At 36.9% G+C, this 20,044-nt stretch overlaps 5 protein-coding genes across 5 annotated transcripts in view; 2 read left to right on the plus strand and 3 right to left on the minus strand.

Moving 5' to 3' along the window:
* The window catches only part of LOC143921502 (uncharacterized), a 189,925-nt gene extending 175,234 nt beyond the window's left edge, over positions 1–14,691 (minus strand). Inside the window, exon 1 of the mRNA XM_077444832.1 lies at positions 14,666–14,691. The gene's annotated coding sequence lies outside the window, so the exon portion shown is untranslated. The remainder of the gene's footprint in view (positions 1–14,665) is intronic.
* Positions 177–3,635, minus strand: LOC143921459 (uncharacterized). Its single transcript, XM_077444780.1, has 3 exons — positions 2,892–3,635; positions 2,578–2,811; positions 177–2,485 (listed from the first exon to the last, which is right to left on the minus strand). The coding sequence occupies exons 1-3, from the start codon at positions 2,991–2,993 to the stop codon at positions 1,085–1,087; spliced, it is 1,737 nt and encodes a 578-aa protein (XP_077300906.1). The 5' UTR covers positions 2,994–3,635; the 3' UTR covers positions 177–1,084.
* LOC143921476 (uncharacterized) lies at positions 5,522–7,254 on the plus strand. The gene is made up of 2 exons (XM_077444803.1): positions 5,522–5,762; positions 5,864–7,254. Exons 1-2 carry the CDS (start codon positions 5,613–5,615, stop codon positions 7,073–7,075), a joined length of 1,362 nt encoding a protein of 453 aa, XP_077300929.1. The 5' UTR covers positions 5,522–5,612; the 3' UTR covers positions 7,076–7,254.
* On the plus strand, positions 10,976–12,069 carry LOC143921500 (uncharacterized). The gene is made up of 2 exons (XM_077444830.1): positions 10,976–11,181; positions 11,276–12,069. Exons 1-2 carry the CDS (start codon positions 11,032–11,034, stop codon positions 11,921–11,923), a joined length of 798 nt encoding a protein of 265 aa, XP_077300956.1. The 5' UTR covers positions 10,976–11,031; the 3' UTR covers positions 11,924–12,069.
* LOC143921498 (uncharacterized) lies at positions 13,674–15,733 on the minus strand. The gene is made up of 2 exons (XM_077444828.1): positions 15,358–15,733; positions 13,674–15,116 (listed from the first exon to the last, which is right to left on the minus strand). Exon 2 carries the CDS (start codon positions 14,791–14,793, stop codon positions 13,975–13,977), a length of 819 nt encoding a protein of 272 aa, XP_077300954.1. The 5' UTR covers positions 14,794–15,116; positions 15,358–15,733; the 3' UTR covers positions 13,674–13,974.
* Positions 15,734–20,044: the final 4,311 nt, after the last annotated feature.

A 20,044-nucleotide genomic window follows, 5' to 3' on the forward strand; every position in this document is an offset into this window, starting at 1 on the left:
AAATGCCGAGAATGACCGCGCTGGCATACATCGTGTAAGTTCATAACTGACCGCGTGGGTTCAAATGGGTTAAGATACATAGTATCTGGTCGAAGCAAAACTGTCGCATTCACTCAATATATATATATGTGGCGGTAATTGGATTATTATATATGCATATATTATTTTTATTTTTTCGATTCAAAGGATTCGAAATCTCCGCAGGAGGCACCGCTGAGAAAAAAATATTTTTATATTTTATTTTTCATTACATTGATATTTTTATTTTTTGCTTTTAGTAATTAGCTTACTTTATCTTTATTTTTATTTCTTATTTCCTAATGTTTAAATTTTTCTTTTTCTTTCGCCTATATGTGAAAATTTTATAGTGGTTTTTTTTTATAATTATTATATTTTGTTAACAATTTTGTTTATATTACAAATACCGAGCGAAGCTGGGTAATACATCTAGTATCATATAAATTTGCTTACTAGTTCAATAAAAACAAATTAAGCTTAAAATTAACAAAGTAAAGTTCAGTTTAACAAAAAAAAATGCGACTATGGACACGCATACAAACGTCAATTGACACCATCAAAAACCTTAATTATTTTTATGTACAAAGTATACGTTTTAAGAGTTCAAATAAATACAATAACAACTATGATGATTTTTTATTGTAAATTATGTATGGAATTGTTATAAATACAAAATATAATTTCAGGAAAATCGAATTTTAACAAATTCGAATTTTTTTTCTTCAACCCGTTTTAATTGTTGATTTATCTTAAGTAAGTAAAGGTACATCCATCTACACGTCCGACGAACCAGTACTACTGCTACATTTTCAAATAGAGATGTGGCATTTAGAAAGAACTGTTGGAAGCCAGATTCGATGCCTTGATAAATAATGCTCATGAAGGAAAATTCAATTTGGCAGAGGTAAGTTGAAGGAAATGAGAAGAGACTTTCAAGGCAAGTTCGCTGACAAGTCCTCGATTGAGTGTATACCTTTAATCTGAATACAAACAAAAATGGCAAAAAAATTACGAATTTTATGAAACATTAGGGGACCAAAATGACCTGTTTTGACGTAAAACATTTCTATTTGTGTGGATTTACCCTAGTATGAATGTTCATATGTGTTTTAAGATTTGGTTTCGTCTTAAATGATTTTGAACAAATGTCACATTTGTGTGACTTTAACTCAGTATGAATACTCGCATGTGAACTGAGTTTCGATTTTGTACGGAATAGTTTTGAACAAATGTCACATTTATGTGGCTTTACTCCAGTATGAATACCCAAATGTCCACTGAGGTCCGATTTTCTAAAGAATGATTTTAAACAAATGTTACATTTGTATGGCTTTACCCCAGTATGAATACTCATATGTCCACTAAGGTGTGATTTTGTAAAGTATGATTTTGAACAAATTTCACATTTATGTGGCTTTACCCCAGTATGAATAACAAAATGTGTAATGAGGTCCCATTTGCTATGGAATGATTTTAAACAAATGTCACATTTGTATGGCTTTTCCCCATTATGAATACTCATATGTGCACTAAAGTTTGATTTTGTTGAGTATGATTTTGAACAAATGTCACATTTGTGTGGGTTTACCCCAGTATGAATACCCAAATGTGCATTGAAGTCCCATTTTCTGCGGAATGATTTTAAACAAATGTCACATTTGTATGGCTTCACCCCAGTATGAAAACTCATATGCGTACTAAGGTGTGATTTTCTAAAGAATGATTTTGAACAAATGTCACATTTGTGTGGCTTTACCCCAGTATGAGTATTCATATGTGCACTGAAATCATATTTTCTATGGAATGATTTTAAACAAATGTGACATTTGTGTGGCTTTTCCTTACTATGAATACCCATATGTAAACTAAGTTCCCGTTTTCTATGGAATAATTTTGAACAAATGTCACATTTGTGTGACTTTACCCCAGTATGAATAATCATATGTAAGTTGACTTCAGATTTTCTAAAGAATGATTTTGAACAAATGTCACATTTGTGTGGTCTTACCCCAGTATGAATACCCATATGTGCTCTGAGTCCTGTTTTTCTACGGAATAATTTTGAACAAATGTCACATTTGTACGGCTTTACCTCACTATGAATAACCATATGTGAACTGAGACCTTTTTTTCCACGGAATAATTTTGAACAAATGTCACATTTGTGTGGCTCTTCCCCACTATGAACCCTCATGTGTTCACTTAGACTCTCTTTCATGTTAAATGATTTTGAACAAATGTCACAATCATGCAACTTTTTCCGAGTATCCGAGCTTTTCTGTGTCACAAGATTGTTTTTATTAGTAAACAATTTGTCTTGGAAATATATTACATGGTCCAATTCAGATTGTGTACAACACATCTTATCTAAAGCTTTTCGTAATGGTAATTCTTCCCCTAGAATATGTCTATTGGTATCTATTATTGCTGCCATATTATCTCTCGAAGTAATTTTTCTTCCAGGGGTCTAAAAAATAAACCATATATTATTCAATGTTTAACATTGTTATAGGTTTTTTGCTTAGGACCGTTCAAGTCACCCAAATTCCATTTACTTACCTCGCCATCGTCTGGTGAACGAGAAATATTGGGTGGCAAATCAGCATCCAACTCATCATCCCATATTAAATCTTCCACCAAAACTTCCTCCGGCTTGACTTTCACATATTTGTTTAATTCCACCCGCGAAGTGGTGTCACTCCGAAAACAAGCGTTTCGAAAGCTGTCGAGCAATTCCAGATTGTTGACACAAGAAAGGCATATCATATCAGGCAGACGGTCACCTTTCCTAACCTGCAAATGGGAAAGGTATGACGATTACAATAGCAATAGCAATGGCAATAGAAAGTGTAACGTAACGTAACGTAACTAACCCGCAGCCGACAGCAGGCAAAAATACGCGGTGGATGAGGGTCGTCATGGATGGAGACGAAGCAGTCTGTCGGAGCAGAGCGGAGACAAAGTCTGCACTCCATTGCTATTGTCTATCACGTATAATATGCAGGTTGACAGTGCGCGATAGGCGGAGCAGTTTAATTGCTTGAATGCAATACACCGAATGCTATTCCACTTATGACGCTTTTACCGAAAATCTGCAGGCAAAAATTGGTTTTATTGGAAATTTTTTTACCAAAATCTTCAAATCGTCAATTAAACTGTATCACTAAAAAACTATGAAAAGTCAAAAATGTTGTGACCACACGGTTTTTTCCACACCCCTTTACGTATCAAGTTGAAAATTTATATTTGTATTATTTATGTACTTGTAGGCATATAGTACAACTCAAACGATCTCATCAACGATCCCTGTGACCGTGCCCGGGGAACAAAGGAAGAACACGTGTCTGTAAAGTCATTAACGCATGGCAAACGCTCGCCTAGTAAAAAGGTCGACACGTGCTTCTTATACACGTGTCTTGGAAACAAAGGAAGAACACACTGAACCCATAAAACCACGAACTACGTCCAGGCGTATGAACCCATAAAACCACGAACCACGTCCTGGCACTGAAGCCATAATAACCACGCTCGCAGCATAACTAGGTCAGCGCGAGTACCAGGAACAAAGGAAAATGCACTCAACACGTGTCACATGTACACTTGCCCGAAACTAGGTCATCGCTTGCATCAACAGTGCCCGGAGAACAAAGGATATGCACACGATTCGCTCCAACCCAAAACGTTTATAAAGCAACGCAGCAACTCCCACTGGCAGAGTGAGCCTCTGGAGTTCAAACAGATCACTTCTCCGAAGAAAACTCTTCGTACATACAATAATCATTGTACCAATTGAACGAAAATAAACGATCCTCTTTCAAACTCAACTGAATTTCCATAGGCCGGGAAACGGTCGAAACCTTTCCCTCGTCCTATATACTTATATAAGGTTTTGATCAGAACGCAATTTTATCTAATAGCTAAATCTTTTTTTGGACCGAACTTGTCACACATGAAGATTAAATCCATCCCATTCGTTATTTTGTGAGAAATTGGACGTCCGCAAAAAAATACAATAGTTCGGATTGAACCGATTCATTAAAATGTTAATTTAAAACCTTTCTTGAAAATAAACAATAAACAAGAAATTTTCGGAAAAATATACGTTACACATCTGTTTCAGAGATAAAATAAAGTAAGGCGGACCATTCTAAGAATTCGCTCCATGGGTTGAAAAATTTCTAAAAATTTTACCCAAGGCATACCTTCAAAAAACAAAATATACTTGCATCGAAATCATAATACATTTTTTTCAAAGTAGCTTATTGCAGCAATTTTTTTATTGGCCATTAAGCTACCCATAAGTAACATCTAATTTATAATTTCGAAAGAGACTTTGTAAGGTTGTAAGGTTTGGATGGGAGCTTCAAAAACAAAGCAATGTTTCTTTGACAACGATATCGATATATGGTTGAATATTATTTTTTTTCGATTCAAATAAATTTAATATTAAAAAAAAAACAATTGAATATTTACTGTTAGTTTCGCCATGATTAAGCTTTTTATATTACAAATACCGAGCGAAACCGGGAAAAAACATTAGTAAGAAATAAACGAAGTATTCATAGATCCATAGTATTTCATTTATCATTAAATTAAAATAAAATTGTATCGCGCGCTCATATTACCAATATTAACCTATGCTTCACCTGTATGGAATAACGCCTCGAATACTAATCTTTCCAAGCTCCAAGTAATACAAAATAAATCCGTAAATATAATTTATAATACACCCATATATACTAACTTGAAAAAACTGCATGCCATATATAATATTCCGTTTGTTACAGACATTACTAACAAACTAACCAGTAGATTCTATGACAGAATCACTAATAAGCATAATACTAACACACTTGTGAAGAGTCTCGGTGATTACAACAAAATGTCTATACCCTTCGGGTATAAACACAGATTACCTAAACACAATCTGTTTAGGTCATCGACTTTAGAGAGTCTGTAATTAATATTATGTATTAGATGTTGTATGAGCATTTAGAGCATTTTGAGCTCTTTTTCCTATTATGCTGTAGATTAGCATTAGAATAATATAATACTATGATTACTAACCAAATTAAATTAAATTGTAAAATAGAAAATGTTTAGTAGATCAGTAGCTATTAAAATAGATGTAAGATGTATTGTGAACATAATTTCGTAATAATAAAAAGTATTTAAAAATAAAAATAAATTATCATTAAATTCATACTATTTTCTAAATTCACACTGTTCCTAAATTTAGCGGGGGCGGGTCCCCCCCCATGCCCCCCCCCCCCCCCAATGACGTCCCTGAACATAAAAATCATATTTGTATTATTTCATTAATCGTTAAATTCTTACTGTTTTCTAAATTCACACTATTTCAAAACTAAGGGGTGGCAACTGCCACCCCATGCCTCCCCCCCCAAATAACGTCCCTGTATTAGACGAATTTACCTTTCGATCTACCGATTTCCGATGAAAGCGGTATTAGTGGAATAGCGGTGAATGGATTTCGGTGTATAGCATTCGACCAATTTACAAGCTCCCTAACTATGTAGTACCAAATTTAGACAAAAAAAAATTGCAAGGCGTCTGGTCGTCTGGTCGCTGTCACGATGGAGACGATGACGAGGAGTGCAGAGACGATGGAGTGCAGGCTTTGTCTTGGACCAGCTCCGGCCGAGTCTTCCGTCTCCATCTTCCAGAGACCAGATCCTCATCCAGAGCGTCTGGAGCAACGCATTCGGACCTGCTGTCAAATTCAGGTCGGTGCTGGTTACAGGTTACAGATTACAGGTTACAACTATTGTGGACCAAACTCTTCTCACCGCTCAATCCTACTTATATTTTTTCATTTCATCTGCAGGTTAAAAGAGGCGATGGGTTGCCAGACGCGGTGTGTCTTTCGTGTAAAACCAATCTGGAATTGTTGATCGCCTTTCGAAACGCTTGTTTTCGAAGCTACGAAACGTCTCAACTGAGGCTAGACGATTGCTTGAAGATCAAGACTGAAGAAGTTTTATTGGAAGATGTAATATGGGACGATGAGCCTTCACTACCAACAATTCACCGAAAGAATAGTGAAATTTATTTAAAGCCATTTCCCAACAAATCCGAACTTGTGTTAAACAAAATATCACATACTGTAGAGAAGCTGTTCAAATGTGATATTTGTTTAAAATCATATATTAGAATAAATTCACTTGTCAGACATTTAAGAACTCACACGCGTGAAAACCCTTACAAGTGTGACATTTGTTTAAAATCATTTATTCGAAAAAATAAACTTGTGTCACATTTAAGATCTCACACGGGGGAAAAGCCTTACCAGTGTCAAATTTGTCTAAAATCATTTTCTCAAAAATCTAGCCTCGTGTCACATAAAAATTTGCATACGGGGATAAAACCACACAAATGTGACATTTGTTTAAAATCATATGTTCGTAAAAATGAACTTGTGTCACATTTGAGATCTCACACGGGGGAAAAGTCTTACAAGTGTGAAATTTGTCTAAAATCATTTTCTCGAAAATCTGACCTCAAGACACATAAAAAATTTCATACTGGGATAAAACCACACAAATGTGACGTTTGTTTAAAATCATTTTATCTAAAATCTCACCTCGATGCACATGAAAAATTGCATACTGGGATAAAACCACACAAATGCGACGTTTGTTTAAGATCATTTTCTCGAAAATCTCACCTCGTGACACATGAAAACTTGCATACTGGGATAAAACCACACAAATGCGACGTTTGTTTAAGATCATTTTCTCGAAAATCTCACCTTGTGAGACATAAAAACTTGCATACTGGAATAAAACCACACAAATGTGACGTTTGTCTAAAATCATTTTCTCAAAAATCTAGCTTCGTGTCACATAAAAAATTACATGCTGGGATAAAACCACACAAATGTGACATTTGTTTAAAATCATATGTTTATAAAAATGAACTCGTGTCACATTTGAGATCTCACGCGGGGGAAAAGCCGTACAAGTGTGAAATTTGTCTTACATCATTTACTAAAAAATATAGCCTCGAGACACATAAAAAAAAATGCATACCAGGATGAATATAAAAAAAATTGTTATTATATAAATACTGTTAGTATTTTTACATTTTGGCTGCATGCGTGCCATGGTGTTTGTGGTGTCCCCTCTCATGACATTTCTTCTCGTTGCAGTTTATTTAAATAATTTTAAGAGAATTGATAATTGAACATTGAATACACAGATCAATTAGTTGGCTTATTTGTTTTATTTTTTTAAATGTTATAATTTTTATTTATTGGATGAAATTGAGATAATTTTGGTAAGTTTCTTCATCATCCTAAGCCAGAGTCGGCAATCCGCGGCTCTTTGGCAAAGTGCTCTAAAATTGTAGCAATTTCAACAGACGGGGCGAAAAGTATGACCGGCGTAAGAAAAGAGTATTAAAATTATGAAACAAAATTTTCTGTTAACACTTTACTGTCCGCTCACGCGTATATGCGTGAATAAAAACTTTGCGTAAACGTCCGCTCACGCGTATATACACGAATTGATACATGATTTAAAATTAAATAAAAATCCACAATACATGTAATAAAAATTAATTTGAATCGGAACTGATACAGAAATCGGGAATCGAGAAGAGGAACTGACACAGGAATCCTGACCCGGAACTGTAACGCGAATCCGGTTCCGAAAGTGAAAAAGGAATTTAAATTAAATACTGATCAAACACGATTTATTTACTGATAAAAAAATAATTATGTACTGAACAAAAATGAATAAATTAGTGATGGTTTATTATATTCTTCTGATCATTTAGAATAAGTAACTGATCAAGTTTCATTGTTTTAAATACCACTTTTGGTATTGTTGCGTAGGGGTGGGTGGAGGATCCAAGTAAAAGCCAACAGTCGTTTCACAGCATTTATTGATGATTAAGGAGTTACACACACTGTCACTGCTCCGTCCAGAATCGCATGAGATCGCCTACGTACCGCATTATAAGGGGTAGATCTCTCAGGACGTCTAATCTGCTTACCTACTGTATAGTCACGTATTCGGATATGTATTCCCACGGTATGAGAAGTGCAATCATTGTTTAGCTTTCCTGCACTTAGCTTGTTGCTAATCCCTAAAACCACTTACACCGGTCTCACGGTCTCTCAGGAAGTCTACCCGTCTTAATCCGATCACAGTTACTCGGCGGCTCTGTTTAGTATACGTTACATTGCCCCCCTCTTAGGTCAAATCGTCTCGATTGACCAACAAATCCTAACTGATAAATCTACCGTAGTAGTTACATTTATATCTGATATCAGTCACAGTTACATTTACAATTACAGCCGTTATCTTTGCAGTTACAATGGAAACAATGACATTTAAATTCTACTACCGTTCCCTTTACAATTTAAATTCTGTTACAGTTAGATTAACGTCACCTTTACAATGGAAACAATTACATTAAACTTCAATTTATGACACCTTTACAATGTAAACAATTACGTTAAACTTTCGTTACACTTCAATTTACGCCACCTTTACAATGGAAACAAAAACATTTAAAATTTCGTTACACTACAATTTACGTCATCTTTACAATGGAAACAATTACATTGAACTTTCGTTACACTTCACTTTACGTCACCTTTACAATGGAAACAATTGCATTACATTTCTAATCGCCTAAAATTAGTCATCCGATGTTCTACATTTGGAAATCATTATTTGTTAGCTCTTCGGTCCAAAATTTCTCACGTGTTTGGTCCATGTTGCTCGTATCACCAAAGTCCAAATTTGCTATGGCAGCCTCGTATTCCTGCCATGTGGCCCAGCATCCTGCTGCAGACCAACGTTCAACCCAGAACGTGCTCCAAAGCCATGTCCCACAAGAATCGCTCCCATCCTCACAAAAGTGACTTGGTCCATGTCTCTCGTGTCACCATCGTCCAAATTTGCTACGGTGGCCCAGTGTTCCTATGTCATGTGGCCCAGCATCGTGCTGCAGACCAACGTTCAACCCAGAACGTGCTCCAAAGCCATGTCCCACAAGAATCGCCACCATCCTCACAAAAATGACGGTTGACCCTGGAAAATGTGCACACCTCAGTCTGCCACTCTGCTGGTTGTGTTTCTTTTCCGTTCCATTGACCTTGGTAAATGTGCACCCAACAGTCTGCCACTCTGTTGAATGTGCTTCTTTTCCGTTCCATTGACCCAACTGAAATCCATTTCTTTCTGATGTATTTTCCCGTTACATCTGCGAGATGATCTAAACACTGCTGCAACTGTCCATGTATTTTTTCAGGTACTCGTGTTTCCACTAGTTTCCAACTAGATTTTTTTCGATGTTGACGTATATCAATTGTTCCACTCTCTCTCGTTGAAGTCGCGATCTGGCGTTTCTTCGGTTTCAAATGCCCTCACGTAGTTGATCCAAGTCGCTCGTTTCCCCAACGTCCAAATTTGTTGCGGTGGCCCCGTCTTCCTCTCATGTGGCCCAGCATCTTGCTGCAGACCAACGTTCCACCCAGAACGTGCTTCCGTTGCCATTCCCTCTGAAGCGGTGCCTCTATCCTCCCAAAAGTGACTTGATTGACTCCGCCGACTGACCAACCAACATTTATCCAATCTGAAAAATGTGCCTCTCTGCCGTTGCATGGTTCCGATTGAATTCCATTTCAATCCGTTTACTTTCCGACTCTTCCAATTAGACTCGACTAGTTTCCAATTAGATTTTTTTTCAGTTCGTTGACATCTGCCCTCAACAAACAGTTGAAGGGAATAGTGGCTTGTAATCGACATCTCTCAGTTGTAGTCGATCTCCGCTCCTCTTCTGACGACGACGCCCTCCCGTGGATCGACGCCACCTACAGCCGCTAATTCCTGCCACCCGCGGTGAATTGGCGAACCGCCCTCGTTCCAGTCGCCCCCTGGACCACTCTGCAACTGCCGGATGCCGCTCTCCGATGCTGCCCTTGACAACGCCTCAAGTTGTCCTCTCCCGGCAGCACCTGCACGAAACCTCCCGTTTCGCAACCTCCCTCCGTCATCCCGATGAATTCTTGCTCCTCCCCATTCCTGATCTCCACTCCTCTTCTGACGACGATGCTTTCCCGTGGATCGTCGTCACCTACAGCCGCTAATTATTGCTACTTGCGGCGAATTGGCGAACTGCCCTCGTCTCGGTCGCCCTTTGGATGACTCTGCAATTGCCGGATGCTGCTCTCCGATGTTGCCCTTGACAACGCCTCAAGTTGTCCTCTCCCGGCAGCACTTGTACGAAACCTCCCGTTTCGTAACCTCCTTCCGTCATCCCGATGACTTCTTGGCGGCCACCGCCGATAATGTCAAAGTCGAGTTGCAGTGATAACTGCAATTCGACAACCGAAAATGTGATGACCGATTCTGTGTGTTGCAGTGAAAACTGCATTTTTTTGTTTCGTGTCTCCATGGCTCGAACTCTCTCCTACAGCTCCCGAGGATGGCTTCGCTGTAGCTTCTCTTCCTTCGCTGGTGACTTTGTTCCACGGCCCATCTTGGATCCCACTTCTGACGACCAGTGTTGCGTAGGGGTGGGTGGAGGATCCAAGTAAAAGCCAACAGTCGTTTCACAGCATTTATTGATGATTAAGGAGTTACACACACTGTCACTGCTCCGTCCAGAATCGCATGAGATCGCCTACGTACCGCCTTATAAGGGGTAGATCTCTCAGGACGTCTAATCTGCTTACCTACTGTATAGTCACGTATTCGGATATGTATTCCCACGGTATGAGAAGTGCAATCATTGTTTAGCTTTCCTGCACTTAGCTTGTTGCTAATCCCTAAAACCACTTACACCGGTCTCACGGTCTCTCAGGAAGTCTACCCGTCTTAATCCGATCACAGTTACTCGGCGGCTCTGTTTAGTATACGTTACAGTATTATAAAATAACGAAACCATCTGTTGCCTAACATTTCTCTGGTATGACCACATAGTACCAAATTTAGACCAAAAATAGCGGTCGCGAAGGCAAGTCGTCTGGTCGCTGTCACGATGGAGACGATGACGAGGAGTGCAGAGACGATGGAGTGCAGGCTTTGTCTTGGACCAGCTCCGGCCGAGTCTTCCGTCTCCATCTTCCAGAGACCAGATCCTCATCCAGAGCGTCTGGAGCAACGCATTCGGACCTGCTGTCAAATTCAGGTCGGTGCTGGTTACAGGTTACAGGTTACAACTATTGTGGACCAAACTCTTCTCACCGCTCAATCCTACTTATATTTTTTCATTTCATCTGCAGGTTAAAAGAGGCGATGGGTTGCCAGACGCGGTGTGTCTTTCGTGTAAAACCAATCTGGAATTGTTGATCGCCTTTCGAAACGCTTGTTTTCGAAGCTACGAAACGTCTCAACTGAGGCTAGACGATTGCTTGAAAATCAAGACTGAAGAAGTTTTATTGGAAGATGTAATATGGGACGATGAGCCTTCACTACCAACAATTCTTCGAAAGAATAGTGAAATTTGTTTAAAGCCATTTCCCAATAAATCCGAACCTGCGTTACACAAAAGATCACATACTGGAAAAAAGCTATTTCAATGTGAAATTTGCTTAAAATCATTTATTCGAAATAATACACTTGTGTCACATATAAGATGTCACACGGGGGAAAAGCCATTTAAGTGTGAAATTTGTCTAAAATCATTTACTCAAAAATCTACCCTCGGGACACATAAAAAATTGCATACTGGGATAAAACTACACAAATGTGAAATTTGTTTAAAATCATTTATTCGAAATAGTCAACTTGTGTCACATTTGAGATCTCACACGGGGGAAAAGCCTTACAAGTGTGAGATTTGTCTAAAATCATTTACTCAAAAATCTAACCTCAAGAAACATAATAAATGGCATACTGGGATAAATATAAAAAAAATTGTTATTATATAAATACTGTAAATATTTTTACATCTTGGCTGCATGCGTGCCATGGTGTTTCGTTGCCCCCCCCCTCTCCTGACATTTCTTCTCATTGCAGTTTATTTAAATAATTTTAAGAGAAGTTAGAATTGAAAATTAAATACACAAATCTATTGTTTGGCTTGCGTTTTATTTATTTTAAATGTAATAATTAAAGGCTGGATAACCAAGGTGCCGTCTTGAAAAAAACGGACCCAGGGGGTGCTGTGTATTGTTCATTGCATTGTTCAAGGTTCGCCGAACGTTTTTTTTTTGGACTCTAGCTTTGTAAATAGAGCTGAACCGCCCCGATTCCTGGAAAAAGCACGGTGTCTAGTAATAATTTTTATTTATTGGATGAAATTAAGATAATTTTGGTAAACATACTTCATCATCCTAAACCGTGCAGCATCCACTGCTGGACGAAGGCCTCTCCGACATGCTTCCACTCGTCTCTATTTTGCGCAACTCTCATCGATCTCACCCCACTCATCTTCCTAATTTCGTCTACCCATATTCTCTGTGGTCTTCCTTTTACCATTCTAGTACTTTTGTCCACCTTTCGTCCATTCTTCTAGCCACATGACCCACCCATTGCTATTTCAATCTCTTCACTCTATCCACTGTATCCAGTGGTGTAGTGCTAAATAAAAAAGAACCAGGTCGGTGTTTGATTTTAAGACCCCCCCTGCGTTTTTCCTTACTAAAATAAAAATTGTATCCTAATATTGGCAGTTAACAAAATTAACAAATATTCTTACTTGTTGAACGTAACGACGTGTTCCTCATCGATCCGTCAGTGCCAACCAACCCCCCGAAGCCTATCTGTCCGTTCAACTTCGTTGGAGACCATTACAACACGACGGCAGGTTCTAAATTTAATATATATGTAATTTATAATATTCAAGGTTGCGAGGTCAATGACCGGGGTTTGTTTATACATGGTTGTGGGTATTGAGTTTTGTAAATTAAACATACATAGTTCACAAATATTTTAGATTACGTCACGTGATGTAAAAATACGTACTTTTCATATTATCCGATTTCGACTTCGGTTTTATAATTTTATTAGTATTTTTTATTGCATTATTTAATTGACGTAACCGATTCCCGTTAGTTAATCAGTTCCGATTCCGATTAATTATTACTATTCATATTGTAACTTTATTTTAAATCATGTATCAATCTGAAAGCACCCGTTGAAATTCCAACTAGTATGGGGGTAGGGCGAATGAGACGACTGGCTTGTTGATGCACAAATGTTTATTATGGCAGCCGAGGAAGAAGTGCTGTAGCAACTCTTGAACGCGGCCGAGTTGGTCCCAACTCGCAGGAAGGTGGCCATAAAGCCGCCACGCTAGTATTATATGAGGTTCGGTGATTACTTGTCAAATGTGAATCGCTAACAGGATAACCACTCGCACGAAAATCGCTCGCGCGTATCTTCCGTGACACGGAAAACTGCTCGCAAATACCTTTTTTTTCGAGATTTTTGTAATTATTATCGACTAGACATATAATTTTCGATTCTACAATGACGGAATGAACTCGTATGTCCGTATCAACGTGCGAAGTTCATATGCCAAAATACTCAGACGCACAAACACACACATTTATTCTAGATCATGAAAACGTGATCGATTCTGAGTTCGAATCAGTTAAAATCTCGAGATCGAATTTTTGATCACAAAACTTCATATATTGTTACTATGTACATAGATAAAGTAAAAATCACTTTTTTGGGAGGTAATGAATTTTATTCAAATAATTTCCAGTACAATTATACAAAATCAATTATATTGATTTTGAAATGATTAATCAAGTACCTGTAACATAATTTCTGTAAATAAGTTCATATATAAGGAGTCGCATTGTTTTTAATATGAAATAAGATTATATATGTATGTATGTATCTAATCAGAGAAACTTGAAATCAATGGTTCTTCCCCGGTGTGAGTTCTGCGGTATAAAGTAAAGCGGGATTTTTGGGTAGAACATTGTAAACCAATGTCACATTTATAGTTTTAATTCAGTATGATTTGTTATGTGTATTTGGGTAGAATTTTCCGAAAATGATTTTGAACTAATGTCACATGGGTTTTTTTATGTTTTAAAAGGCTGGATTTTTGAGTAAACGATTTTAAACAAATTTCACATTTGTGTGGTTTTATTCCTGTATGAGTTATTGTGTGAGTTATGAGGTGAGATTTAAGTGAGAAAGATCTCATGCAAACATCACATTGGTATGGTTTTTCCCCAGTATGAGTTCTATTGTGTATATTAAGGCTGAATTTTCGACCAAACGATTTTGCACAAATTTCACATTGGAATGGTTTTTCCCCAGTATGAGTTCTTTTGTGTATCGTTAGTTTTGATTTTTGAGTAAACGATTTTGAACAAATTTCACATTTGTATGATTTTATTCCAGTGTGAGCTATTTTGTGTGCTTTAAAGTTGGATTTACGAGCGAATGATTTTAAACAAATGTCGCAATTATATGGTTTCAACCCAGTGTGAATCTTAATGTGTCCAGTGAGATAAACTTTTAGAGCAAATGATTTTAAACAAATGTTACATTTGTATGGTTTTAATCCAGTGTGACTATTAATGTGTCTAATAAGACAATTTCTTCGAGCGAAAGTTTTCAAACAAATATCACATTTATATAACTTTTTATTTATCTGATCATTAACGGGGGTGTTGCTAACGTTTGGTACTGTATTGACATCAGACTCATTTTCCCATTTTAAATCTTCCAGTAGAACTTCTTCCGGTTTGATATCTACATGCTTGTTTAGCTTCAGTTTCGAAATTTCATAATTTCGAAGACAAACTTTTCGAAAACTTATGAGCAATTCCATATTGTTTTTACAAGAACGGCATATCTTATCCAGTAATCCGTCACCTTTGTTGATCTGCAAATCAGAAAGTTTCAGATGAGAATGAGTTCAGATGGAACTAGGTACACACATACAACCGTACATACATATAGCCAGAGAAATGTAATAATAATAGAAGGGCCCTTACGAATAAATAATTACTGTCAATATTATGCGGTACGTCTCTATAAATATGCTACAACGCACGGAATACAATCGGATCAATTTACTTATAAAAATGTATCCCATGTTGTTTATTGTGTGTTTTTGAATGAATTGTGCAATTTTTACCAATGGTTGCCCATCTTGCGAGTAATATAAACAAACAGAGAAGTTTTTTATCGGACATACGTCGAGCACGAAGCGTCAAATACGACTGATGCTAAAATTATTTAGGATTGTCTGTGGACAATCGTCACTTGACAACAATATGACGCCTAAAGCCACTTTTATTAATATAACATTTCTCTGCATATAGCCAATTACAAATTGGCGTAAACGTCGTTTGAAAGTTCGAAATAAATATCAAGATTGTCGACGAAATACAATATTTATATTAAGTCACAGAGTACGGATTCCCATATCAACTCGTTTTATGGCATGTTAGAAATTCTTCATTATAGTTACGGTAAAAAATCGTGAAAGCGATATCATACGGTTGTATAAATTATAAATGTATATTAAACATGTGATCAGATTCAGGGGGAAAATGTAAACGGTAAATGACCTGCAGCCGACAGCAGGTCGAAATAAGTTGCGCCAAATGTGGATGAAGGTTTTCATAGATGGAGACGAAAGACTCGGCTGAATCAGAGCTCAAGCAAAGTCTGCACTGCATTGGAAACTCCATTAAGTCCATTACGCAAAACCACGTGAAACCGATGTCTAACTGCCAAATGTCAAACTGACAACTGCTCCAGTTCTTCACTTCCTGAGATTTAGTCTAAAGAATAGATTTAACAGCTATAACTCAATATGTTTAGTGACTGCCATGTCCCAAGATAAAGGATAAAAAAAGAGCCTTGTAAAAACTGATATATTCAAGATTACATATGGAAAACTATAACCCTCATCCATCTCATCCCACATGTTATACCTTCGTCTATCCATCTGCACTGAGACTTCCTTCAGGGATGTAGTGCTAAAAAAAGGTGCCGGTAGGCTATATTTATACCCTTAGGAGGTAGGCCGCACGCATTTATTTGTTAGGACTGGAGACTGTTAGACCTTAGCCCGGTCTATGGAAATTCGGTTAAGTTTTTAAGATTTTTTATTAATGTTCAGTTTACAAGTACAATATATTCGCGGCGAAAAGTTGGCAAAATTGCCGTCTGAGTCTGTTGCTCTGGATTATTTTATTTTATTCATATATTTATACCAACAAGGTCAGGTATAAGGAGTTTAATTGATACATACTTAATAATTCGGACATAAAAACTAATTCATTGGGAACATAACTCAAACTCCTAGAATTAAAGTCACCCAAGATCATAACCATCCTGCCAGCCAAAACATTTAAGTTCTTTGGCAAGTTTGAAAAAAAATGAATACAATATATGACGAGATTCATTTTATATTTATAAAACGCATATTAATATTTTCCTTTTTATGGATCGGAGTTACTTTCGAACGCTTCCATGATACAGGAAAAACTGAAGTCTTCACTATTAAATTGAAAATAATAAGAAGTATGTAAAAAGCAACGGAGACGATAGGCCGACTTCACTACCCTTTGAAATGAAATCTGGTCCAAGAATATTACATAGAATATTTTCCATTGACGGCCCCTATCTCGCATCTAAAATATATACCAAAATCTCGATTGACGGAGGCGTTTGCACCCGCGATATAAACCTGGTTTACGGCCTTAGCACCTTGGTTTACGGCCAGTACTTGGGGGGGCTACTGTTGGAATGGTTCGGTGATTACTAGTCAAATGTGAACCGGTCACAGGACAACCGGTTGCTCTAGATCGGTCACACATGATCACCCGTCACCCTAAAACTGGTCACGAGAAAACTGGTCACACCCAAAAATTTTAATTTTTGGGTGTGACCAGTTTTTTTTAACCAATTTTCGGGTGTGACCAGTTTTCTCGTGACCAATTTTAGGGTGTGACCAGTTTTCTCGTGACTAGTTTTAGTGTGACGGGTGATCACGTGTGACCGATCTAGAGCGACCGGTTGTCCTGTGACTGGTTCACATATGACTAATAGTCCATTTACCGTTGGAATATAGCACAACTTGTACAATGCCGAATCAAAACCAGTGATCTCATACATTGCACACCAATCATCATTGATCCAGTACAAACATGTAGAACTCGAGGGCAACATCCCCTTTGACTATTCTATAGAGGATGAACGAATGAGACGACTGGTATGTTGATGCACGTGCTCTTATTATGATAGCTGAAGGCAGAGTGAGGTAGCCACTGAACACAGCCGAGTTGGTGTAGGAAGGTGACCAAACTCGACCATGTCGTATAGCGAGCCGCCACAATTCCAGAAGAAAGAGTTCATCGCTTGATCGTAAAACGAACGAAACTCAACAGTGATGTCATCAGGAAACTGTAACATGTGTCCTGAAAGACGTTTACACGTGGCACACGACCGCATTCTTATATGAACGACGTCCTGGCGCTGATGCCATAGCTATAAAACAACCGATGCCCTAGCTATAAAACAAACGACGCCCAGAGCTGAGGTTAACATACGGATAAAAATACGTGTCTTGAAAACAGGTCAACACACGGATAAAAACACGTATCTCGGAAACAGGTCAACACACGAATAAAACACGTGTCCCGAAAACACGTGCCCTGCAAACAAAGACATCTCTGCACACGGCACACCTGGAACTTCCTTATATAAACCCGCACAGCAGACGCCGCCCCAGTCCAGTCCAGGCTTTTCCCCTGAAGCAGGCAACTAGTCCACTTCCCCCGCGAATTTTATGTGCTGTCAATAAACCTGTATACTGAAGAAAATAAATTTCCTCTGTTATCTACAACGAGTTTCCATAGGCCGGGTTTCGGTCACAACATAACCTCCAGTCATAATACTGCCATATATATATATATATATATATATATATATATATATATATATATATATATATATATATATATATATATATATATATATATATATATATATATATATATATATATATATATATATATATATATATATATATATATATATATATATATATATATATATATATATATATATATATATATATATATATATATATATATATATATATATATATATATATATATATATATATATATATATATATATATATTATACCTATATGTATATATTCGCTAACCAGTTCAATAAAAACAAATTAAACAAATGGCACATTGAAAGTTCAACGAGCACAACACTAGTGTTGAACTTTCAATGTGCCATTGAAAGGCATATTGAAAGTTCGATTATAGAAGCGCCTTTACCATTACATTGCTTCTGCCAATTACACGCGTAACGTTTCCATAACTACAGATACACGCACGGAATATAACCGGGGTCATCACAAATTCACTTCATAAATAAAAGTTTTAGTTATAGGCGGTGTTGGGCGTTGGTAGCCAATCCGTTCTTTTGACAATTGGCGGATTATTTTTATCCACTTTTTTGCATTCGTCTGTCTTTGGGAACTCTTAAATTAACTAAACTTAAATAATTGGTTATTAATATAATTGAATATTCGGTGCCACCAAAGAAATGTTTTTACATTTATCTAAATATAATATTTTCATTTCTCGGGTGCCACCCCTGAAATTGTATGTAGAATGCATGAAGTCGCCATAACACCTTTAAAAACTGTCAAACTACGATGTTCATTGAATAATGTTACTTAAATGAATAATTTACATTTAAAAATGTATCCCATGTTGTTTATTGTGTTTTTGAATGTATTGTGCAATTTTTAACGATGCGCTTGCCCATCTTGCGAGTAAAATTAACAAACAATCGAACATATGTACGTCTAGCACCAAGCATCAAACACGACTGATTTTTTTTGAAAATATTTTATTTATTTATATATAATTTTAGCTATTGGCTAATTTAAAAAATACATCTTAATAACTTAACTCTAAAATTCTATATTTAACTTACATATACATATGTACTGTCCGGGTCTACGTGACGAGCCAGAATGTTAAATTACAGAAAACACAAATATCGCAAGGCAAAGATCTTAAGTCGAAAGTTGAAAGATCAAAAAAAAGGGTGCATGGTAAAGGGTCAAGAACCTACGTAGAATGCGATGAATACTTTTAAATTATTATCTTTCTTAATTTATCTGTTTTATTCGGATCTACCTCACGGGCCGGAATGTGAAATTACCGAAAACGCAAATATCGGAAGGCAAAGATCTTGAGTCGAAAGATAAAAAAAGGGTGCATAGTAAACGGTACATACTCACTTAATTTGCGCGAGCAGGGTACAACAGGAACAAGAGGAACAGGCTTTTCCTCCCGTATTCTGCGCGCGCACATTAATACATAAGGAAATACATAACGAATTACATAATACATAACGAATGGCTAAAAATCAGACGAATAATTCGAATACTCGAATATTCGATTGGGATCCCTAATGCCGGGTTCAGCTAATTCTTCATTCATTAAGAGCACATTCATATTTCAATTAAAATAAAGTTTGTGTTTGCATCCTTAAAGATCTGTCTTGAGATAAGCTTTTGCAAACAAAAAAAAATGGGCCGCCATACGATGAACGATTATCGGTCATAGCAGGTATAAAAAAAATGCACCACTGAGAAATCAATAAGAAAAAACAAAAATAATCGAATTCCAATGTAATATATTTTAATCAGTCTGGTTACTTCCAGACACCCCAAATGCCAAGCCACTGGACAGGATACGATGATATTTGGCTGATATTAATTTCACCGCTAATTGTTGTTTAAAATACAAAATTGAAAATCAACTAGAATGTAAAATCGAATAAAAAATATAAAAAAGTAGTAAGTACATATGTTAATATTATAGTATCCTACCATAAAAATACTCGGCTAACTATAAACCACACAAACTAGTGACGAGAAAACAAACAAAAATTCACGTGTTCATATATGTATGCCTTAGGGAAAAATTTCGGCGAGTGCGAAAAGTATTTCAGTTGAACTTTCAATGGTGTGTATATGGCGATAGGTGGGGATGGACGATTGGGACAATAGTGTTTCAGTCAAATTTGCT

This window comes from Arctopsyche grandis, chromosome 13 (genome assembly GCF_051622035.1).
Source record: "Arctopsyche grandis isolate Sample6627 chromosome 13, ASM5162203v2, whole genome shotgun sequence".
Lineage (NCBI taxonomy): Eukaryota > Metazoa > Arthropoda > Insecta > Trichoptera > Hydropsychidae > Arctopsyche > Arctopsyche grandis.